The sequence below is a fragment of the Chaetodon trifascialis genome, chromosome 19 (assembly GCF_039877785.1).
Source record: "Chaetodon trifascialis isolate fChaTrf1 chromosome 19, fChaTrf1.hap1, whole genome shotgun sequence".
NCBI lineage: Eukaryota > Metazoa > Chordata > Actinopteri > Chaetodontiformes > Chaetodontidae > Chaetodon > Chaetodon trifascialis.
The window spans coordinates 20,060,153-20,082,578 of NC_092074.1; the positions used below are offsets into that span (position 1 = coordinate 20,060,153).

At 45.1% G+C, this 22,426-nt stretch overlaps 1 protein-coding gene across 5 annotated transcripts in view; it reads left to right on the forward strand.

The window, feature by feature from the left end:
• The window catches only part of LOC139347373 (dystrobrevin beta-like), a 30,207-nt gene extending 8,204 nt beyond the window's left edge, over nt 1-22,003 (forward strand). For 2 of the 5 annotated variants that reach the window (XM_070986926.1, XM_070986927.1), the window contains 20 exons: nt 3,442-3,524; nt 3,693-3,773; nt 3,857-4,070; nt 4,164-4,249; nt 4,783-4,937; nt 5,222-5,321; nt 5,753-5,919; nt 7,206-7,330; nt 8,576-8,647; nt 9,674-9,751; nt 10,439-10,526; nt 10,678-10,757; nt 11,246-11,359; nt 14,225-14,321; nt 14,611-14,631; nt 14,911-15,064; nt 15,713-15,802; nt 16,042-16,089; nt 18,928-18,960; nt 19,917-22,003. In XM_070986926.1, the coding sequence (XP_070843027.1) occupies nt 3,443-3,524; nt 3,693-3,773; nt 3,857-4,070; nt 4,164-4,249; nt 4,783-4,937; nt 5,222-5,321; nt 5,753-5,919; nt 7,206-7,330; nt 8,576-8,647; nt 9,674-9,751; nt 10,439-10,526; nt 10,678-10,757; nt 11,246-11,359; nt 14,225-14,321; nt 14,611-14,631; nt 14,911-15,064; nt 15,713-15,802; nt 16,042-16,089; nt 18,928-18,935 (1,860 nt within the window). In that variant the 5' untranslated portion in view covers nt 3,442 and the 3' untranslated portion in view covers nt 18,936-18,960; nt 19,917-22,003. The remainder of the gene's footprint in view (nt 1-3,441; nt 3,525-3,692; nt 3,774-3,856; nt 4,071-4,163; nt 4,250-4,782; nt 4,938-5,221; nt 5,322-5,752; nt 5,920-7,205; nt 7,331-8,575; nt 8,648-9,673; nt 9,752-10,438; nt 10,527-10,677; nt 10,758-11,245; nt 11,360-14,224; nt 14,322-14,610; nt 14,632-14,910; nt 15,065-15,712; nt 15,803-16,041; nt 16,090-18,927; nt 18,961-19,916) is intronic. The other 3 variants (XM_070986930.1, XM_070986929.1, XM_070986931.1) reach the window with 3 other exon arrangements.
• Nucleotides 22,004-22,426: the final 423 nt, after the last annotated feature.

Genomic DNA, 22,426 nt, shown 5'->3' on the forward strand with positions numbered 1-22,426 from the left:
ACTGAAATGTCTCAACAACTGTTGGATGATCGCTGTGAAATTTGGTGAAGATGTTTAGACATTTGTATTCATTTGGTGATCCCTTCACTTGTATTTAACCTTAACCTTAATCTAGTCCCACAATCAAATTTAATCCATACAACACTTTCGTTTTCGGCTAAATACCCACAAAAGTGAAAACATTCCCGTCAACTACATCTGTACTTTTTGCTTTGTGCTAATTAGCTCCCACATGCATGCTAACATGCTAAACTAAGGTGGAGAACTTGGTAAATATCCTACCTGCTAAATGTCAGCATGCTAGCATTATCAATATGGCTGATGTTAGCATTTAGCTCAAAAACAAGTGTTTTCTCCCCTATAGCAGAATGATAACGGGTGCAGCAAGGCTAACCTATTGTCACCTAAAATATTAAATCTTATATTCTGGTCAGGTAGCTGCAGGTGCACTGTTTGTGTACGAGCAGGGACCCGAATAAAAGTCTGTTTGATATGGACATGAATCTCTGGAAAAATATTTGCATCTATTGCCTCCGCCCAACCTTGTACTTCGACCCAGCGATCGGGAGAACAGCAGCCAAGCTGTTCTTGGCCCTCTGACATAGTTGGGGGTAATTGCGGGGAGGGTAATTATATCTAAGATGGTTTAAAGCTTTCAGAGTTAAAATAAGAAGCAAACCTCACAGACCAAATGTCCCTCCATGTCAGCCATACACAGACAGACAGACAGACAGACAGATATAGAAAGACAGACAGACAGACAGGGTGTAGTTATCACCGAGGCCGGGCTGGAAATAACAATTCACTCACCATGGGAGTCCGGTGTGGTAACTGGTGAGAATTTGGAAGCAGTCATAACTCTTCTTTTGGCTCATGTGGCGGCCAATCCAAACTGCTCCTCAGTTAAGTCATAATTAGCATCAATAAAAGTCTTCATTGGCTCCCACCTGCTCAGCTGCCTAGCTTTGTTGCTGGCTGTCCTTCAGAGGGATAGTTGAGCATTTTGGCACAGGCTTATTCGCTAAGATTGATACCACTCTCATCTCTGTCTGCTAATGAAGTTACAGCCAGTAGCTGGTTACCTTTAGTTATCTTAAGTTAGCACAAAGACTGGAAATAGTGAAAAGCTAGCCCGCCCACAGATTATAAGAATAAAATATTGGTAAAAAATAGAGTAGAATGAGGATGGAAAAGAAAATAAGGATAAAGCATCAAATCACAGCATAAAACGATAAAATATGGGTAAAAATAGATTATATAGAATCCATAAAATCAAGTAAAACACAACATTTTAAAAGAAGTGCAGCAGTGTACATGTGTGAGGCAAAGCACAAAAGTTGCAGACCTGTACCAGGAAGTCACAGCTAGTTAGCTAAAAGCTAAAGTTTGCTAAGGCCATGAGGGAAAGCTGAAGTAAGCTTTGCCTGATGGTCAAAGGCAAAGCTTGAATGAGGGAGTTAGCGATGTAGCCTGTGAAACAGCAGCAGAGTGTAACAAGCGCCCAATCAGAGCTGCACATGTCAAGAGACTCTTCATCCAGAGATGATGTGTCACATCATACATGTTTGACATTTCCATCCATGTTTTTACAGTGTGAGCGATCAGGGTGGAACTTTGAGTAACACGAGACGTCCTCGACAAAGGTCGTCTCGTCTCATACTCAGGGGCTTTTTGAAGGAGTGGCACGACTGTCGCTGCACGTTGTTCACAGAGATCGTTTGGATTGGAAGAAAGACGAGTATCACCAGCCTGTAGAGAGTGTGTATGTGAGCGAGGAAGAGCAGTGAAACAGCTGTATGAAGAAGTAAGGACAGAGAGAGAGAGAGAGAGAGAGAGAGAGAGAGAGAGTCTCTGAGAGAGAGTCTCTGAGAGAGAGAGAGAGAGAGAGAGAGAGAGAGAGAGAGAGAATGTCTCTGAGAGAGAGAGAGAGAGAGAGAGAGAGAGAGAGAGAGAGAGAGAGAGAGAGGGAGAGAGAGGGAGAGAGAGAGAGAGAGAGAGAATGTCTCTGAGAGAGAGAGAGGGAGGGGGAGAGAGAGGGAGAGAAAGGAGGAATCCTTCTTTTGTCTGCATGAAGCATGAAGTCTCCTGGGAGGCTTTCAAATCCTCTCTGGAATTTGTGTGTGTGAGTGAGTGAGCGAGTGAGTGAGTGAGTGAGTGAGTGTGTGTGTGTGCGTGCGCACGCGTGCAAGTGCCAATTTCTTAGAAAATATGTGTGTGTGTTAGGGGTTGGCTTGTCACCACATTTATACAAAGAATCCAAATATTTGTGTGTGTGTGTGTGTGTGTGTGTGTGTGTGTGTGTGTGTGTGTGTGTGTGTGTGTGTGTGTGTGTGTGTGTGTGTGTGTGCGCGCGCGTGCGCGCATGGTGTAGTGTAACTGTTACCATGGCGACTGATATCCTCTGGTGTTTTCTGTGTCACCTGACAGCAGTGGTTGACAGCTTTCTTTCTTTCGTTCTTTTTCTTTCTTTCTTTCTTTCTTTCTTTCTTTCTTTCTTTCTTTCTTTCTTTCTTTCTTTCTTTCTTCCTCAATCCATCCATCTCTTTCTTTCTTTCTTTCTTTCTTTCTTTCTTTCTTTCTTTCTTTCTTTCTTTCTCCTGTACCCTCGTTAAAGTTGCCTAAATGCCGGCCTGCAGATCAGATTTCATCAGCTGCTCTCATTAATGTGTTTATTTACCAAGCACTCAGCTCATCCTCTGGTGACCCTGAATCTGACTCTGGTGTGTGTGTGTGTGGGTGTGTGTGTGCGGGCGGGGGTGTAGGTATGCGTACAGTAGACCTCTGTCTAAAAATAAGCTACAGTTTCTCTGCGCCTGCTTTGTCGTTGCTGTAGTTTTCCGTCCATTTCTGAGGTCTGTCTGAATTTTAAGTCACAAAATGTTCACACATGTGAGAAACATGGAGAACATTTCAACAATCGATGGCTCTTCTAGATTGTTGTTGACCGCATTTCCTGTGAGACACCAAAACCGGAATTGTGCTGAGTCAGCAATAAGCAATGCTTGTACAAGCACAATGTGCAAGGGAGAAACAAGATGAAGACTGCAGATTAAAGTTTTTTTGGGCTAACTCTCAAGTACAATTGGCCAAATGCTAACAGTTAATATTTTACATGGTTCCTTACAAATGAAATATTAAATAATAATGCCTGTGATGCACCAACTGATGTTCTTACAGGACATGGAAGCACCAGCAGCTCTGACCTCTCTGGAGGTCAATCACAATATCCACACACATTTCTGAGCTGATGCAGTCATCAGATCGAGCATAGCAGAACTGCATCAGTATTTATTTGACAAAAAAAAAAAAAAAAAGCTGAATTTCTGAACAGGCTTAAGTCTTTTTCAACTCAGTGGAGCAGGAAAGTGTTTCATGGTGTTCAGAGTTTGGTGATCGGATGGAAAGTTGCTGAGTTTTCCTGCTGTTTTGTCTTCTGTGCAGGATGGTGATGGAGGAGGGGGGGCAGAGAGACAGAGGGAGGGGAACTCCAGCGACAGCCCCGAGACAGATCTTCATGGAGCTTGGTGAGTGGCCTTTGTCCCCTCTTGTAAGCTTCATCTGGCCTCTGCAAGACTCCTTTTTCTTCTCGACCTCGGAGCGTGTTTGTTTTTTCTCTGTGCTTTACAGTCATGTGCTGGGTCATGTGTCATGACCCAGCACATTTCAGAAATGTCTTCTTCTTTTTGTCACAGCGGAACAAAACCTTGATGCCATCTGTCTCTCTACGTATCGGACGGCCTGCAAGCTCAGATTCATACAGAAGAGATGCAACTGTAAGTCGAACTTGCAGAAGCTTTTCAGAATCAACGCGTGCGATCATGGTGTGATTTCGCTGACTCGCCTTTCCTCCACGCAGTGCATCTGATCGACATATACAATGTGATCGAGGCGGTGCGGGACGCCGGTCTGAACGCTGTGGAGGTGAATGCCGGCATCTCTGTGGTCAGACTGGAGAACCTGGTGTCGTCCCTGTTCAACCAGCTCAGCAAGCGCCTGCCCACCACACACACCGTCAACCCGCGAGAGAGCACCGCTCTGCTGGTGGAGTTCCTGCTGGCGGCCGTCGACAGGTGACTGCAGCTACCTGTGGGTCCTTAAGCTGTGTGTTTGGATGCTCACATAATTTCACGTGTGGTTTTCAAATGTGTGTGTGTTTGTTTCAGTGGGCCAGACAGCCGGCTGACGGTGCTCTCTGTGAAGGCCATGCTGGCCGTGCTGTGTGGAGGGAAACTGGTGGATAAACTGCGCTGTGAGTACCAGTGTGTACCATCGCGACTGCAGCAGATCAGTGATCTTACACATCCCTTTAAACATTCCCCAGAAAAAGGGCATGAACTTCCTGATTTCACATGCAGAGATGACGCCAGTGAGCAGCACATTAATCGTTTTATCTCGACTATCATGTTTTCATAATCGTTGGAAGCCCAAATCATAACTGAAAGTGAGAGTCACTGCAAAGTTTTAATTTTCAATTTGTCATCTTTCATTTTTCCACCTATCACAGTGAAGACATAGTACTATAAATCTCACCCAAATTTTAATACATTCATGTCTTATCATACAATCTTTAAATGTACATTTTAGCATTTATGGAGATAAAACCTGTACGTGTCACATATGTGCCCCCTTGTGGAGAAGGCAGGTCAGTGCTGCTGTTTGTTCATGTTGATGCATCTACTGTTTCATTGATAACGTCATTGAATGTTCACAAAGCTGCATTTGGTTGGTTGGTTTAGTTTAGTTTTGGTTAAAGTCTGTGCGTGTGTGTGCGTGTGTGTGTAGATGTGTTTTCTCAGGTATCGGACTCCAACGGCGTGTTGGTGCAGTCCAAGTTTGATGGTTTTCTGAGGGAGGCTCTCAAGGTGCCTACTGTTATACATGAGGGACCGTCCTTTGGCTACACACACACCTTAGCACGCTCATGCTTCCCACAGCAGGTACTCACACACACACACACACACACACACACACACACACACACACACACACACACACACACACCTCGTCCACCTCTCCTTTATTGTACATATTGATTTCATAGTTAATGGTAAACCTGATTGTACTTTCTCTTCTCTATAACTGCATCATAGCATCTCCAGTTTGCCCAGTTTCTCCACTCAGGATTCTAAGAACTGGTTCTGATGGTTTATATTTATTTTGGGGCTTTTATCTGGACTTTTTCTGTGTTCCTGAAGAGTTTTTCTTGTTTTCGTTGTTGTAGAAAAGGGTGATGCTCAACATGTTCCTGGACATCGTAGTTGACCCTCCTCAGTGTCTCGTCTGGCTGCCTCTCATGCACCGCCTGGCCAACGTGGAGCATGGTCACACACACACACACACACACACACACACACACACACACACACACACACACACACACACACACACACACACCATAGACATACACACATGCGTATATCAGGTGGCCAATTTTCTCAACTGAAATTTACCTGCGATATGTGTTTTTATGGGCTGTGGTTTTTCATCTGTTTGGGCTTCAGTTTCTAAATTGAAGTTAGTTTTTAACCCACTTCCCATTAAACTTTAATGTCCAACATGTAAATTAGCTTTTACGCTGCTTCATAAGCTGCTTCACGTTTGTTTTTGTCAAATTTAAGATGAAAAAGTTTGAGACGCAGCCAAAAATAAGTATTAAGGTGTGATCTAAACAAATATATGTAATATAATGTTCTGTCATTCATCCTGATCTTGCAGTAACTGTCATTCTGTGTGTCTTCTTTCTCTCCGTCAGTCTATCATCCTGTCTCGTGCTCCTACTGCCGTGGCAACGGGATGACGGGCTTCCGCTATCGCTGCCTGCGTTGCCGCGGTTACCAGCTCTGCCAGAACTGCTTCTGGCGCGGCAACGCCAGCGGCTCTCATAGCAACCAGCATCAGATGAAGGAGCACTCGTCCTGGGTGAGTCACAGCGTGGTTACTCATTCAGCACACCAGGGGGCACTCCATGCGTGTGTGTGTGTGTGTGTGTGTGTGTGTGTGTGTGTGTGTGTGTGTGTGTGTGTGTGTGTACGCGCGCGCATGTGTGCATACTCTTGGACCTCCATCACACAGTTGGGCACTAGCAAAGAAACACATGATGTGACATTATGTCTTAAAAGTGCTGTTAGATGGTTAAGACTTGGTTAAGACAGGTTTTACCATTCAAAACCACATTTTAAACACACAGTAAATTCATGCAAAACCTGTAAATGAACTTGATAAATCTGGGTACGGAGGCAGGAGCCACATCCAGGTGTGTTTCTATCTAAATATTAACTCTTTGCTTATTATCATGTATTGATTTCCAGAAATATGAATGGAAATACTTCAGTCCTATAGAGCCATAAGATGCTCCAAAAACTGGCCTGAAGGGAAAAATGTTTTCAATGAAGAAATTATGTATTCATAGATGGAAACATAGTTGTTGAATTATTCATCACTCAGGCTTGGCATAATTTGTCCTATTAATGTTTCAGTTTCAGGGATAAATCTCTTCAGGAGTGCAGCTCCTGCCAGTCTGATAGAATCTTCTTATCACAGGAAACTCAGCCTAATAATCCTCGACAGACTTTACATATCATTTCCGACAGGACTCAGTTTAGGCTCTGTTTTATTCTGCATTATCTACTCTGCACCCATTCTTACTGTCACACCAAGAAAACAAGGAAGGACAGCTCTCCACCTGTCTGTCCTGTCTGCTGGTTTGCTAAAAAGTAAAATGAGAAACTAGAGCCAGAATGTGACGATAACTGTCAAATCTTTAATTTTTAGTCTTAAAATAGTTGATTTAAGTGTGGCGTTAGGAATGCACCCACAGAAAATACAGTGTACAACAGAGAATAAGTTGTAAATTCATAGGTTTGTTCTTTCATCACGATTTATGACCCACGTGTCTTCAGGGATTCAGCTCAAACTTAGTCAGATCATTCAGTTATCAGAAATCAGATGTCAGATATCAGATGTAGTGCAGTAGTAATAATGTGGAACATGACATAGAGGAGCATGTTGGCGAGACTCAACGAGCCTTCCGAGTCTCTCTGATCTCACCTGGATCACTCAGACCACCAAAGTCCAGCCCCGCTCTTGAATCCAGTGAACGCTGCAGCAGGAAGTTACAAATGCCTCTCAGTTTCTGAATGTTAGCCTGACATTTGCGTGTCTTCATATATGTGTGTTTGTGTGTGCGTGCATGCGTGCGTGTGCAGAAGTCGCCGGCGACGAAGCTTGGCCGAGCCCTGAGCAGGACTCTGGGCTGCGTGTCCTCCAGAGAGCCCCCTCATCCAATTTACCCAGAGGAACCTGAGAGGACCATCAACCTCTCCAACATAGTGTAAGACCTCACAACACTGACACACACTTATGATTGACACACGAGTCGCGTAGGAACGGTCCGTCCATCAGTCCAGCCAGGCTCTAAAGTGAGCTAACGTAAGACAGCTAGAGCCAGAGGGTCCTGTGTAACTGCTGGGGCTGAGATTCAGTCTTTATGCTGCATTTATGCCACTTTTTAGCAACCAGAGGTAAACATTTTGATGATTTTAGCATAAAAGTAGAACAAGAACACATAGTGGACCATGACTAGAAGACATGCTTGTTGTTTCCTGCTTTTGGTTTTCAAGAAACCTATTTCAGTGAAATTCAAAGTGCAGCTATCATGCCATTACCACTCCTGCCTGCAGTGGCCGCTGTTGAGCAAAGTCTTGCATTCAGTCTTGCATATGAGTTTTTAATCATCGTATTTGATTGCAATTTTCTTGAAATCATCACCAACAAGGTTTTCTAAAACTAACACAATTTGATCATATTGGTGCAACACAGTGATACAGAGTGATTTCCCTTTATGGAGGTACATACAGCATCAGTGCTGCACGTGACATGAGTTAATGTTCAGACAGGCGACAGCTGAATAACTAACGGGAATGCAACCACTTAACACCGAAAGAGGCCAGTTTTCATTTACTACCAAGTAGCAGGCTCTACAACAACAGTTGGGTCCTTTATCACCTGTGCACTCACATGCACACACAAAGTTCAGATAACACCTCAGAGACCTCAAAAGCCCCGCCTCTGCCGCCAACCAGTGTGGCAGCCCCGCCCCTGGTGGTGGATCCACACTGTTTGATTTTCCAAGTACGGCAGACTGGGTCGTTACGGACCTCCATGCTGTGGGTACACACCGTGTTCAGGCCAGCACACACACACTGCACTTAGCACCGATGTGAGTATGCTCGTAATGCTGCCGCCTCAGGTTGATTTCCCTCCTTGACTTCTCTGGTTTTCTGTGCGTCTTCATTTTTCTCGGTGCTGCGTTCGCTCTCGTTCGCTCCCCGCCTGTCTTTCCCTCTCTCTCTGTTGATCTTTGCCCTGTCTGTGTTTGCTCAGACTAGTACAATCCACTGTTGCATGATTGCACTCAGTGTTTTAGCATGTGAGTGAAGGAATGCGAGTTTTCTGAGGCGCGGCTTTGTGTTTCAATGTTTGAATGAAGTTATTCTCACACTGTGTTTACACTGTTGATAATATGACACATTGTGTCATTGTGTGTGTGCGTGTGTGTGTGCGTGTGTGTGCGCAGCCCTTCTCGGCCTATTAGGAACACCGATGAGGCCATGTTGCTGTCCTCATCAGCTCCAGAGTCCTCCAAGAGGTAAAGACCGACGTACAGAGTGGAAAAGTGTTTGTCGTCCTATCAGAAGTTTGCATTTTTCTGCAGCTTTAAGCCGTGTTTTACTCTGGTAATGAATTGCTTGAGTCAGCGTAAATGGCTTTTTAATGGCTTCCCTGATTTCCTTACTTCTGTTAATTACTACGCAAACTTTTCACCAGTTGCCGATTCGTTTCACTGATTGGATTTGATGAAAGTGAAAATTGGGTGTCTCGTGCAGAAATTAGTTACACGATGAGTAACAGGAAAAAGAATTTAAGTTAACTAACACTGAATCACTTGTCAATCAGAAAGTTAATCGGCAGCTATTGTGGCAGTCGGTTAATCGCTTCGGTCAATTTTCCAGCTAGATTTGCCAAACACTCCTGAGTTTCAGCTTTTAGATGTGCAGCTTTTCTTTGATTTATGTGATTGTAAACAGAATATTTGGGGATTTTGGGCTGTTGTTTGTTGTTGAACATTGTGACGGTCATTTGTCTGTGCTGTCTCAGAGAGCACAACAAAACACAGCATATGTCCGTTTCTTGTCTTGTCTTATGGTGGAGCTCTTTCGGTCTCTCAGTCATTCTACTTTTCACTTTTTTCTGACATTTTGTGGAAGTGATGATTGACCGGAAAAGCTGTTGGAAAGGAAAAAGAGAAATACAAAACAGAAACGTGTCTTTTAAGGATTAATCTGGTTTTCTGGATGTCTCTAATACATTTACCTTTTTTGTTAGATGGATGAAGGTCTTGACTGTTTTCCTGTTGGAGTTTAAGTTAGTCCCTCTTCCACCTGATATGATGATGATAATGTTTTACAACTACATCACATTATATTACTAAATAAAGAACATGCAGAATGTGAAGTATAACACAATACAACGTGCTGAGACATCATAATGAAAACATGTAAGAAATGACATTTCGTTGTTTGAAAACAAATGAAATGCTGTGATATATAGTTAATGAGAACATAGTTAATCAGCAAAGATATTTTTACGTCCTGTCCGTCTTCCTCTTTTTCAGTTTGGCAACCGCTCAGCGAATGAATGAGGAACACGCTCTGATCGCCGCATATGTGAATCGCCTCCAGAGCAGCCCGTGGTGAGTTAGCGACACAGCGGGGGGGGGGGGGGGGAGTTGCATAAGGGAATCAGGGAGGGCGGAAAGAGGAGCTCAAGGTGCAGCAGCAGCACAGTTAGACCTAAACTTGGTCAGCCTGTGTCCAAATCTGATCTCGCGCTTGATCGTCATTACAGTGAAGAGCAAAGAGCAGATCTGTGTGTAAGTCGTGTGTCTGCAGGATAAACTGCTGTGCTGTGACCGTGTTTCCATCAGGGCTAATCAATCAGCCCCCGAGGCAACGTGTACGCTCAGCAGCCAATCATGTGCTGCATTTAAAACTCAGAAACTCCCCACTGCCATGTCAACATCATCGATGTGTCCACAGTCCTTTCAGCCTCGTTTAGTCACCGTTCATCCACGGCAGAAAGCCTGAGCGTGAAGCTGACACTTCCAGGCTCAGGTGGAGTCATGATCAATGACTGACATCACAGTCTCACCTGGTCGGTGCTCTCACCAAACCAGCTCGCCACTCCATGTGAATTTACTGTCGTTTTAGAGGTAGTTACACTGGAAGAGCAGTCGTTTACAAGGGGTTGGCCTGTTCATGCTGACACATTTGTACTGTATGTGAATATTTGATAAATCAAGTGAAGCCAGGACAGGTTTAGAAGAATAAAAGTTAGATTATGTCGCTGTCAATAAGTTGCCGTGCTCTCTGTGTGTTAGCAGTGCAGCCAGTCCCAACAGGCAGGATGAGGAGCACAAGCTGATCGCCCGCTACACCTCCAAACTGGCTGAGACCGACGGCACAGCAGTACGTCAAGAACACCTTGTTTCCTTGCACTCGCTAAGCTGCAAATACAGAAATATTCAATCACGTGCACAGAGCTCTCTCTCTCCCTTCATCAGCTCACAGTCAGCGCAAATCCAGCGAGCTCTCGTAATTTTGTGTGCTTGCCTCTCAGGTGATACCTAACCGGAGCATCAACTTTGATGTGAACAAACAGAAGAGGGAGCTCATCGCACAGCTGGAGTGCAAAAACAGGTACAAACATGTGATGAGTGCGTTGATTAGTCATTCATTCCCTTCATCTGACTCCTGCTTGTGTTTGTGACTGACTATAGACGTGCAGACTGCCCAGTTTTACCCCACCTCCAGAGAGCAGTGCCCTTATTGTGGAAAAAAGGAGGAAATATGCCAAGAAAATTACATTGTTTGACACAGTAATCCGTGTAGTCATCACAATAATATACTGTATGTCCCTTCACAATAAAAGTGCCCCGTGTGTTTATTTCTGTACTGAATCTGCTGAATGTGCTTCATGTCTGCACTATGTCCGTGTTTGACTTTGTTTTAGTACACCTACTTGTCACATTTACAGTATTTTCCCCAAAACCAACACGTACTCATCTCCAAAGAATCAGCACAATCCTGCAGGAGCACGTGTGTGTTGTTGTCTGTTCGCAGCCTGTTCAGCCATGTAACGCCCCCGGCCCCGGCGTCAGCTGACGAGTCTGTTTTTCGTTTCTCAGAGAGATCTTGGCAGAGATCAAACGCCTGCGTGCGGAGCATGACGCGGCGTGCCAGGCCAGCCCGGAGAAGGGCAGCACCAACCCAACCCTGCTGGCCGAGCTTCGTCTGCTCAGGTAAACAAAGACCTCACAGAGGATCCGGGCGACCTGCTCTCCTGCTGCACACACATGCGATAGCGATTGCTTGTTTGGTGTTTTAACTACCGCCTTGTGAGTCGTACCTACCGTATTTATGCCCAAAAACAGAGTTGGTCAGCCCCCTACCCTGCGTTTCCTGCATTGTGTGCCACAGTGTCGGATTTGGCGGGAAGGCTGCCGCGTTGCTTTGCAGCACAGAGGGAGAGTGCTTTATGGCAGATGGTGCTGACAGATGGTGGATTGAGTGAAAAGCCAATATCAAAATCGCTTTCAACATGTTTATGCTTTTTTCGGTAAAAACAAAAACCCCAAGGAAGGGGAGGGAAGCTTGATCTAAGTATTCTACTAGAGAGAGAATTATAGGAGCGGTGATGTGAGACGCAGAGCAGCTTTAAATCCACTGCGTGTTCATTTTAATGTGATTATAGCATCTTTAAACTTAACGGTATCTTTTCGGACCGGGCCACTCGGGGGTGCCACAGTCAAAAGTTTTCTAAGCATGGTGGCTCATGAAATCACAGGACGGTGGACCGTATCGACTGGAATATTCAGAACAAACTGTGTTGAATAAAGCATTTCTGTGACAGCTCTTCGATTATCTGACTTAGGGCTAAATTATTTAAGTGCGCACTTATTCTCATCCTGAAGTGACCGACTGTCCCCTGCACGGAGCGGCAGGCACTGTCGCTATTCAGCCGTTGTGTAAATTACAGTCATTATCTGTAATTTTGCTATCTGCAGTGGTCCGCTGGTGAAACCTGTTGCAGCTCCACATGATATTAGTCTGAATTTTCCAGCTCTGCAGTGTGTGTCTGTGCAGGACTAGCGGCGTCTCAGTCAATCATCTTTAAGGAGTCTTTGTCCGCACAGGTTCAGGACCAGACGTCATTATTGAAGACATAATAAATATATTAGACAATACAGATAAAAGGGTTATTTGGAGCGTTCTGTCACTTCCACCGTTGAAACTTTACTTTGGGATCATAATGGCTCAAATCTGGACTCGCTGTATGACTCAGAGGCTTGTTTCACTTGTTTATTCGCTCGTTTATCCTACCGTGTGAAGGGGAGCCAAGCAGCAACGAGGACTGCTTTAATGTCCCATCCAGACCACATGCTGTTTGGGAGAAAGTAAACATACTGTAAACACCTCTATATGTTTGTGACTCTGTGATGATGTAAGTTACATATGCTGCCGCTCAAATCTTGGCCTCTCCCGCTGCCAGCTCACTGTAAATAGTGAGAATTTATCATTTCAATTTGTGCTTCTCAAATACTTTGAAATCCTTGGTGGTCTACGTGATCAACATCCCTGCTGCTTCTGCCAGTCTCGATTGTGTTTTCAGGGTTTGAAAGTTTGGTTTAAAGGATTTGTGGTCTGCCTCAGATGCTCACAGCGCTCTCATGTTCCCGTCAGCGAGCTCTTTCACGTCTCATCTGCGCTCGGCCTCCTCGTCCAGCCCCGAAACAAAAGAGTCACCCAGGAAAATGTCAGTCGCTTCTGACCTTGTTTTCCTTCGCCTTTGATCTCCAACCGTCCGTGTTTCTGTCTGATTGCTAGATGATTCGCGTTTTCTCTGGCAGCGCTCTCACCTGGCCTCTGCCGTGTAGGAGCAGGACTCTTTCAAAGGTGATCTTATGCTCAAAAGGCCACTTGAGCACCATCAGTGTCTTATTCCACTAACCAGGGAACTTGATAACTGTCTCCATGAGTGTAAGAGAGAGAGCTAATTCATGCTAAGCGTAACAGGAGCAATAATTCAGTTAATCCCGACATTTTAATTAAAGGTGAAGTCAGCACATCTGTGACACATGTTAAGCACCTCAGCGTTATAATCGACACAGACGTGTCTTTCAGAAACAAGTTAGCAGGGTCATCAGCAGCGTTAAGTCCAATCTGAGTCATTTTAAGAGCATCAGGCACGAGCTGTCTCCATCTGCTGCAAAGCCTTTTGTGCGCGCCATGATTTGTCTCCATCTGTCTTACTGCATAACAACCTGGTCACAGGCAAGTGTGACTACACTGAGGCCCGTGTGCTCGCTCTGTAAACAGATCCGAGAAATCCTTGATAAAAAGCCGAGGGATCGTCATCACTGTCAGGATAGAATTTCTTATTTCACTCTGGCACACGCCTGAAGTTTAAAATGAGTCCCGCACCCCCTCCTCGTGGAGGACGCTTGGCCTGTCCCAGCAGTGGCGGTGCTGAAGGACTGGAGCATCTACAGCTCAGAAAGACGGACTTTGGTCAGTCTGCTGTCTCAGTTCATCACCACCAGTGATTTCCTTGTGTTTATCGTATCATGGTGTTTTTGTCGTGTACCTGCTGCTTTCTTTCCGTCCACCTGCCCAGGGACGACAGGCGCAAATCAGCCGCTGACTCACTCTGGTGCTCTTGTTGCTTTTAGTCGCACGCCGTCCCTGCAACAATTAGCAATAAATTAAAATGAATGACTAGAGAGGAGTTTTAGCAATTTCCCAGCTGTGCTTCATCCACTCATAAACCCCATCAGACTGACGGGTGTATTAGCATTCACCCAAGGTAACTTCACATTTATGCCCTGCACAGGAAAACCGATTTCCAGATTATTGATCTGGCTAATGGAGACCGATGCTGTTTGTGACTTAGCGCAAACGAGTGCACGCTAAATCAAATGTGGAGATGCATGGCATGAGGTGTGTGAACTATCTCAGAGTTTTCAGCCTCCTGTGCTGTTAATCACCTTCGTGACCTCAGGCTCGTTCAGTTTGGCTGCGTCTTTTGACGAGTCCTCGCCTTCTTTCATGGCTGCCTCCTGACGCTCTGTCATGTGACCGTAACGGAGGGTTGGTGTGTGTTGCAGACAAAGGAAAGATGAGCTGGAGCAGAGGATGTCATCTCTGCAAGAGAGCAGGAGGGAGCTGATGGTGCAGCTGGAGGGACTGATGAAGCTGCTCAAGGTTACAGCGCACACACACACACACACACACACACACACACACACACGCGCACACACAGACTGCCTATTGTTTTTCAGCATGGTGTATTGTCACACACTAGAGGGCAAAGTTTCCCTTTTGTCTTCACGCCTCCCTGTGTCTGTCCTTGCAGTAACAAGCCTCCCTTTTCTCTCCACTGTCTCCTCCTTATTAATTTCACCGTTCCTAGCTCTGAGTCTGAATCTGACCTCTTCTTTTCTGACCTTTTCCTCTCCGTTTCTTTCCGACTGCCCGTGTTGTGGCCCTGTAGGATGAGGAACAGCGACAGGCAGTAAGTTTACCCCCCTTGCATTGGACTCGCGGTGGTGTGAATGTGAGATTCAGCACTAATGCTGAATAAATGTCGAAATCAAGCAATGAGGAAGCTGCTTCATTTTTCCATCTGGGCCTAAATAATGGCTTGACTTTTTCCAGTAACCAGCACTTTTACTGCTACCTTTTACTACACGGAGAAGATGTCAGCTGCAGCAAAAATGACAAGTTGTTTCTTTTCTGAATGTCTTAAAGGATGACAGCGATGTGTAATAACCCTTATAAACCCCTCTCCCAGGCGCAGGCGGCCGGCTCTTCTCACGCCTCTCCGTCTCGACCCAGCCCGTCAACCGTTCGCTCTGTAGGTGCTGTATCTCCCCACGCCCACATGTACCCTCCTCAGGACTCGCTCGCTGGCGTGGGTGGTGACGTACAAGAAGCATTCACCCAAGGTAAGTCTGGAAAAGCATCCAGAAACTGGTTTTCTTTTGATCTTGCACACAACATACAGCTCTGAGGCTTTGGTTTAGTTAGCTCTGAGATTGTCCCATCATCTGTCCTTTTTTCACCTCTTTGAGACACATGAGAGATGTTTATGGTAGGATTTAGTCCAGACCCAACAACGTTTACATGCTCCTCAGTTTCCCTGTAAAGTATGAGACGTCACATGAGTTTAAAGTTCGAACTAAAGTGTCACCTGAAAGTAATCAAGCTATACGCCTTCAGGTTTGCTGGTAGAAGGTCTGACTCAAACCCTTAAACAAATATTGGTGTTTTAATGCTCATCTGTCTTGTTGTGTCCTTACTCCAGCTGTGTACCACATGTATTTATTGAATCTGTAGCAGCTACAACCACAGTTGCACAGTAGCTTCCAGTGAGTGTTTCAGATTAGTCTCACCCGATTAACAGTTCATGGTGCACTCTCAAAGAAGCAGCCTATTTGTGAAGCGATTGCTGTGTCAAAGGAAAATACTCTGTTTAACTCGAACGCATTCTCCACATGATCGGACGCTTGGTGTCAAGTCAAATTTTATTCATACAGCCCAAAATCACATATCACACGGACGATCTTTGTTTTTGTCACATCTGTCCATCTCAGGCCCGAGAAGGAACCTGAGGAATGACCTTCTGGTAGCAGCTGACTCCATCACCAACACTGTGTCCTCACTGGTCAAAGAGCTCCACTCTGGTGAACACACACACACACACACACACACACACACACACACACACACACACACACAGCATGACAGCTCTGCAGATTTGACATCTTTGTAGCTTCCAAATGATCCACTTTTCATAAATTAAGACAAACTTTGCTTGCTTTTCTGTCAGTTTTGGGTGTAAAATTGGTCACTAAATACACAAAGGTTCATTTTTTAACCTTTATGAAATTCAATGCTAAATCTTTTTATCTTTTCTGACCAGATGATGTTCGGGAGGAAGAGGAGAGATTGCTGAACGGAAAAGACAGAGGTAAGTTCATCCTCTCTTCACTCTCTCCACTCGCTTACACGATCATTAACATGCTTAGCATTTGCGCTGAGACAGACATGAGACTGACATGAGACAGACATGAGACTGACAGACAGACATGAGACTGACAGACAGATGTGAGGCTGACATGAGACAGATATGAGGCTGACATGAGACAGATATGAGGCTGACATGAGACAGACATGAGACAGACATGAGACAGACATGAGGCCGACATGAGGCTGACATGAGGCTGACATGAGACAGACATGAGACCGACATGAGACCGACAGACAGATATGAGGCTGACATGAGACAGATGTGAGGCTGACATGAGACAGATATGAGGCTGACATGAGACAGATATGAGGCTGACATGAGGCTGACATGAGACAGACATGAGACAGACATGAGACAGACATGAGGCCGACATGAGACTGACATGAGACCGACATGAGACCGACATGAGACCGACATGAGGCTGACATGAGGCTGACATGAGACAGACATGAGACCGACATGAGACTGACAGACAGATATGAGGCTGACATGAGACAGATGTGAGGCTGACATGAGACAGACATGAGACTGACAGACAGATATGAGGCTGACATGAGACAGACATGAGGCTGACATGAGACTGACATGAGGCTGACATGTGGCTGACATGAGACAGACATGAGACCGACATGAGACTGACAGACAGATATGAGGCTGACATGAGACAGATGTGAGGCTGACATGAGACAGACATGAGACTGACAGACAGATATGAGGCTGACATGAGACAGACATGTGGCTGACATGAGACAGACATGAGGCTGACATGAGACTGACATGAGGCTGACATGAGACAGATATGAGGCTGACATGAGACTGACATGAGACTGACAGACAGATATGAGGCAGACATGAGACAGACATGAGGCTGACATGAGACAGATATGAGACTGACATGAGACAGACATGAGGCTGACATGAGACTGACATGAGACTGACATGAGACTGACATGAGACAGACATGAGACAGACATGAGACAGATATGAGACTGACATGAGACAGACAGAGACACCCACAGAGCCAGATGCTTGTAGTCGGTCTTAAATCATGCAAAACTGAGCAAAGTAAAACAAGCAGTGTGACGCTTACGTCATTCTTATCCTTAGGCAAATGAAGATGTTTAATTTCAGCTGCTCTTACTTTAATTAATCTGCTTTAATTTGTAAGTTTTCACATGAAAGGCGGTGGGAACTGGTGACCTTTTCCTAGCTGAAGTCAACTAATTCTCTTTTTCACGGCCATGTTCAACTGTTATTCATGGATAATGAAAGCACAGAGATTTGATCTCATGAGAGAATTTTCTCAGTTAATAAGTCCGTCCACACATCAGCTGAGTCGATCGCATTGCTCGGCTCTTTAGGACATGAACAAACTCCTTATTTAAATCATAAAACCAGCATTGTGAACAGATGGCGGTAAAACTATTGCGAGGCAGTGAAGGGAGACTTTTTTAGATCCTTTACTTAAGCCCAAATAATCGTGTTTGATGGAACAGCAGACACTTTCCACTCACATAAAAGCAAACAAACACACAGTGTAACAAACACCATGTTGCCATGTCCGCAAACAGTGCTCTAAATAAAAGCCCTACATTCAAAATTCTACTTGAGTAAAAGTATTACCATCAAAATGTCCCCCAATTATCCACAGTAAAAGTACTCGTTTTGCAGAATGGCCCATGTCAGTGTGTTAGCATTATACTCCCAAGATCCTGAAAGACAATATTCTGTGTGCACCGGTTATTATCTTCTAAAACAAGATCAAAAATGAGCTCTCCAGGTGGTTTTACTGCAGGACAAGTTACAGCTTCATCATTTTTACTGGTGACCTCATGTGAACTCCAGCCTGAGCAGGTCTGATCAGCCTCAAGACACGCGTGGGTGTGCGTCGATCAGAGCGAATCACATTTTATCACAGGATTTCTTTTCTATGTAAAATCAAAGTAAACAGCTGCTGAACGCAGAGTGCAGATTTTACACACATCTGACAGAAAGTAGAAAAAGTAGCAAACTGCAGTAAATCCTAGTGATACAGCCCTGGCTGCAGAGAAACCTCAGGCACAGGTGGAAGACGTCAGGAAGCTAATTCTTAAGATCATCTGTAGTTTAAGTGTCGTGTTTATTCTTCATCATTTTTGGAGAAAACGGCGCTGAGTGTTATTTTTCTTCTGCACACCAAGAGTCGCTCTGGATAACGTTATGAGCTGCTTGCTAAGATTTTAATGCACGAGCGATTGCGGCTTTTCCTGCATGTTGTGTCTGTGTGTGTGTGTGTGTGTGTGTGTGTGTGCGCATGCCACCACGTGCACGGCCTCCACTTGTTCTCCAGGTGCTCTCGTCCGTGCTGCAGCGAGCTTCGTTAACTCGCCGTCTCATTAGCCGCGCTTTATGGAGCCCCTCCTCTTTACAAGAGGACCGCCTGCAGAGACCAAGTGGTGAAACTACTTCCTGGTCTGCTCGCCGGGCTCAGACTAAACCTTGTTAGAATACTAACCTGCAGCACTAACCCAGCGACCCCCGAGCAGCCAGCCAGACAGGAGGCCAGGGTTCAGCCCCACGCTCAGCAGTTAAGTCTTAAAGTTTGAAGATAAAATACAGCCTACTGTCCACAGTGCAGTTTTTTTCTCTGGAGTTGGTTAATTTGTGCACCACCTGCCAAGAACAGTCATGTTTTATGTCTCTATGCTAAGAACTGGTCTGGTTCTTGTTACAGTGTGTTTTAGCTTCAGACTGCACTGTCCTCTGCTAACTGCTAACGCACGTCGTCTCTCTCTCCAGCAGGTTAAAGTGATCGCAGGACAAACAGAAACAGTAAGTGCTCCAACGTTATCGTCCTTTTTTCATTCCATGATAATAAAACTCAACTTTATTTAATTAGTTTCAGCTCGTTATGACACATTTTTAGCACACTGTACAACGGTGGAGCTGCTGATCGTCATTATTTGATCATAAATCTGTCCGCAGATGTGTTTGTGAGAAAGAAAGAAATGCTGCCTTCACGTTTTACGAGACAAACCATGTGAATGATTCGATGACTCAAAGCAACGACTTGTTTATGCGTTTGAACTCGTTTGCGCAGGACTCCAGCCGGCCTGGTTTTGGTTCCTCCTGATCAGCTTTGTGATGTTTCATTTCACCTCGTGTACAAACGGTGTTGCATCAACCAGGGACAGAGAAATCCAAGAAGTCGTTTCCTGAAATGAGAAATTCACAAACTCACTTGATGGAAACGCTTCTTAGTTTGCAGTTTTTATTCGGAATGAAAGTTTTATTTTCTTTGTTAGAAGACAAATATTTTGTGTCATAATGGTCAAAAAACGTGAGAAGAGACTTGATTTCAAAGTCGTATTTCTCATCTTATCTCACCATAAAGACTGGAAACGAGGAGTCTTAAGTCCATAAATATGCCTACCAGCACCTCTGGAACCCACTAATTAATAACTAATTATATCTCACTTTCCCTATCCTAAACAGGACATATTGTGGTTTCCAGGAGGCTACGTGCCAGACTGCCTGTTTGCTGGAGGCAGTAACTTCATTTAGTCTTGTTGTCATCATGATTAGGATCAAACAAACAAGGTGCACCGTGTTAGTGAATGAGGTTTAGAGGTGCTGGGAGGCAGATTTTAAACCTCCAGGCAGAGCCAGGCTAGCACTTTCCCTCTGTTTCCAGTCTTTATGCTAAGCTAAGCTAGTTTCATATCTACTGCACAGACATGTTAAAAGTTTCACTCAGCTGTCTGACTGCTCCGTCGCTCTCTCCTCAGGCAGAATGATGCTTCGTCACGGCCAAAGAAGACTGACCCTGCTGGGATTTAAACCTATCTTCTTCTATCCATCGTTAGCCAGTGGGGAGTAGAGCTCCACTGCCAATCAACCAATCGCGATGCTGGACACCAAATGACCGCTGGGTCCCTACTGATGTATAGCTGTGATTCTGTGTGCGTTTTGTCACTGTGGTTTTACTTTTGGTTTGATCGTGCGTAGCTAAATGAGCAATCTGAAACCTACTGATTTGTACTGTAGCATGCGTGTACGCGTGTGTGTGCGCTCTGCTTTGTCGAGAGGGTCGAGTAAGTGCGAGGGACGCCGTGAAGAGACAGAAAGGTGCCGGTGGTAAATCCGTGAGGGGTGGAAGTGCAGGATGGAGGCACAGGATGTAACCACATCAGAGGGAGGAAGCGGAGGCAAAACAAAAGAGGGTTAAAGAGACGAGAAGAGAGTTGTGACGCTCTAAGTTTCGGCACTGTGTGCTTAGTATTTATTGCTTCGATTTGATTTTTGCCATTTATTCATTCAGCTCGAGTGTTCTTGTGAGTGCTCTTGAGTGCGGTCAGGCCCTGCTGAGACGATAAGCTTTAATGGGACGTTTCCTGCTGCTTCAAGCCCAGCCCGGACCCCCCCCCCCCCATGGCTGTGGTGATGCAGTCTGGAAAGCTGAAGTCCCGGTCCTGGTCCAGGTGTCTGAAACCTGGAGATTAGTGCCGTGGGTGCAGCTCAGGCGGTCCGGCCTCTCTGTGTGTCACGGTACTGCAGTGGGACTCCAGTCAAAGAGGAGATATCTGATTACTCTGTGTGTGTGTGTGTGTGTGTGTGTGTGTGTGTGTGTGTGTGTGTGTGTGTGTGTGTGTGTGTGTGTGTGTGTGTGTGTGTGTGAGAGAGAGTCTGTGTGAGGGAGAATATAAGACCGTTTGCTTCAACAAGGTCAGTGTAGCAGCAGAGTAGCAAAGTGGGTGGAGATGTGAGAACAAATGACAAATATGAGGAGTCACAGAACGATTGATTAAGTATGGAAACAGAATTATGTTACAGTAGATGAAATTGATTATTTGTTTTCTTGCAAATGTTTTGATATTTTTACCTGTTCAGGCCTAACAAAAATCAGCTTTTAGTGTGATCTGCTAGCGCTTTTATCCAAAACAACTTACAGTAAGTACATTCAGCCATGACGATACGACACAAAAACTGCTACTAGATAGTACAATACCCATGATCCTCTGTGGCTGAGGAGAAAAAGGCAGCCAGAGTCTCTTTATAGTCAGCAACAAAACACTGAACCGCTGCTGCTGAAATAATCCAAAACTGACCTTTTAAAACAGACGTTTAACGCTCAGTGTTTGGATGGCTCCTCCTGCAGTGCTCCATGGGAGTTGTAGTCGACTTAAAGTTTTTACAAACACAGTCTTGTACCTGTTGAAGCGAGGATTGAGCCAGCAGAGAGACGTGCCCAGCTGCCGCTTACTTAACACGATTATGCAAAAATGAACGCTGCCTGCTCGCAGTCACTCCTCACACTTTGCTACTCTTTCAAGCTTCCTGTTCAGTGCAAGGGATTGTGGGAGTTGAAGTCAAAAAAACCTTCAGCCTGATATCTGAATGCAAATCAAACGTGACCCAGAGTGAGCCTGTGTCAGCTCGCAGCGGTTTATTTATTTCACGGAACAGATTCGAGGTCATTTCAAGGCTTTTTTTAGCTTTTCGGGGCCTTCGCTCGTGCTCGCAGGAAGCTGTCCTGAACTGCTTTGTACATTTTTGGATCAGTTGGACAGTTTGCTTCGTCGCTCAGAGTCCACCAGCCCTCCACGTTGTTTGACCGACCGCCAGCGACCGAGATGGTCACATTTTCAGCGCAGTGCTGAATGATCGGCTGCCTGTACGAGTGATTTAATGGATGAGTGAGCTCGTGTTTGAGTGTGCATGTGTGAAAGAGAGAGCCAGAGAAGCAAGGACCGACAGGACGGACGTGTCCTGACACGAAACTGTAAACACCGTCAGCTCTGAGCCCGCTGCAGCCGACGGTGCCAGTGAAAAGTGTTGATCTGTGTTTCATCTGCAATAAATACTATTTAACGTCGACTCTGTGAGTGTTGTGTCTCTGTGGCTCTCTAGTAATCCTCAGGACAGCGACGTGTTACTCTGTGCTGGTTTGCCCTTGTTCATGTTCCTTAAAGGTCTGCTTTGCAAAACAATGTGTGTGATAATAAATCACTCTGCTGTATTCCTGCAAAGCGACCCTTTTGTTAAACCCTGGAGTCCTCTCATCTGGAATACAGCTTTTCCAAATCCCATGATATCACATCAGCTCCAAAACTCTGCAGAGAAATAAATCAGACGCAAAAGAAATTTAAAAAATAAAAGCACGACTGAACAGAGAGTGTTTGATTTCAATGATCTACATGATTTAGTTCAGGGTTCACAGTGAATCAGCTTCACAAAATGTCATTTTCTTCAGGTCACGCGATCAACCAGCCTTCAAAATTCAGCTGTTTACAGAATG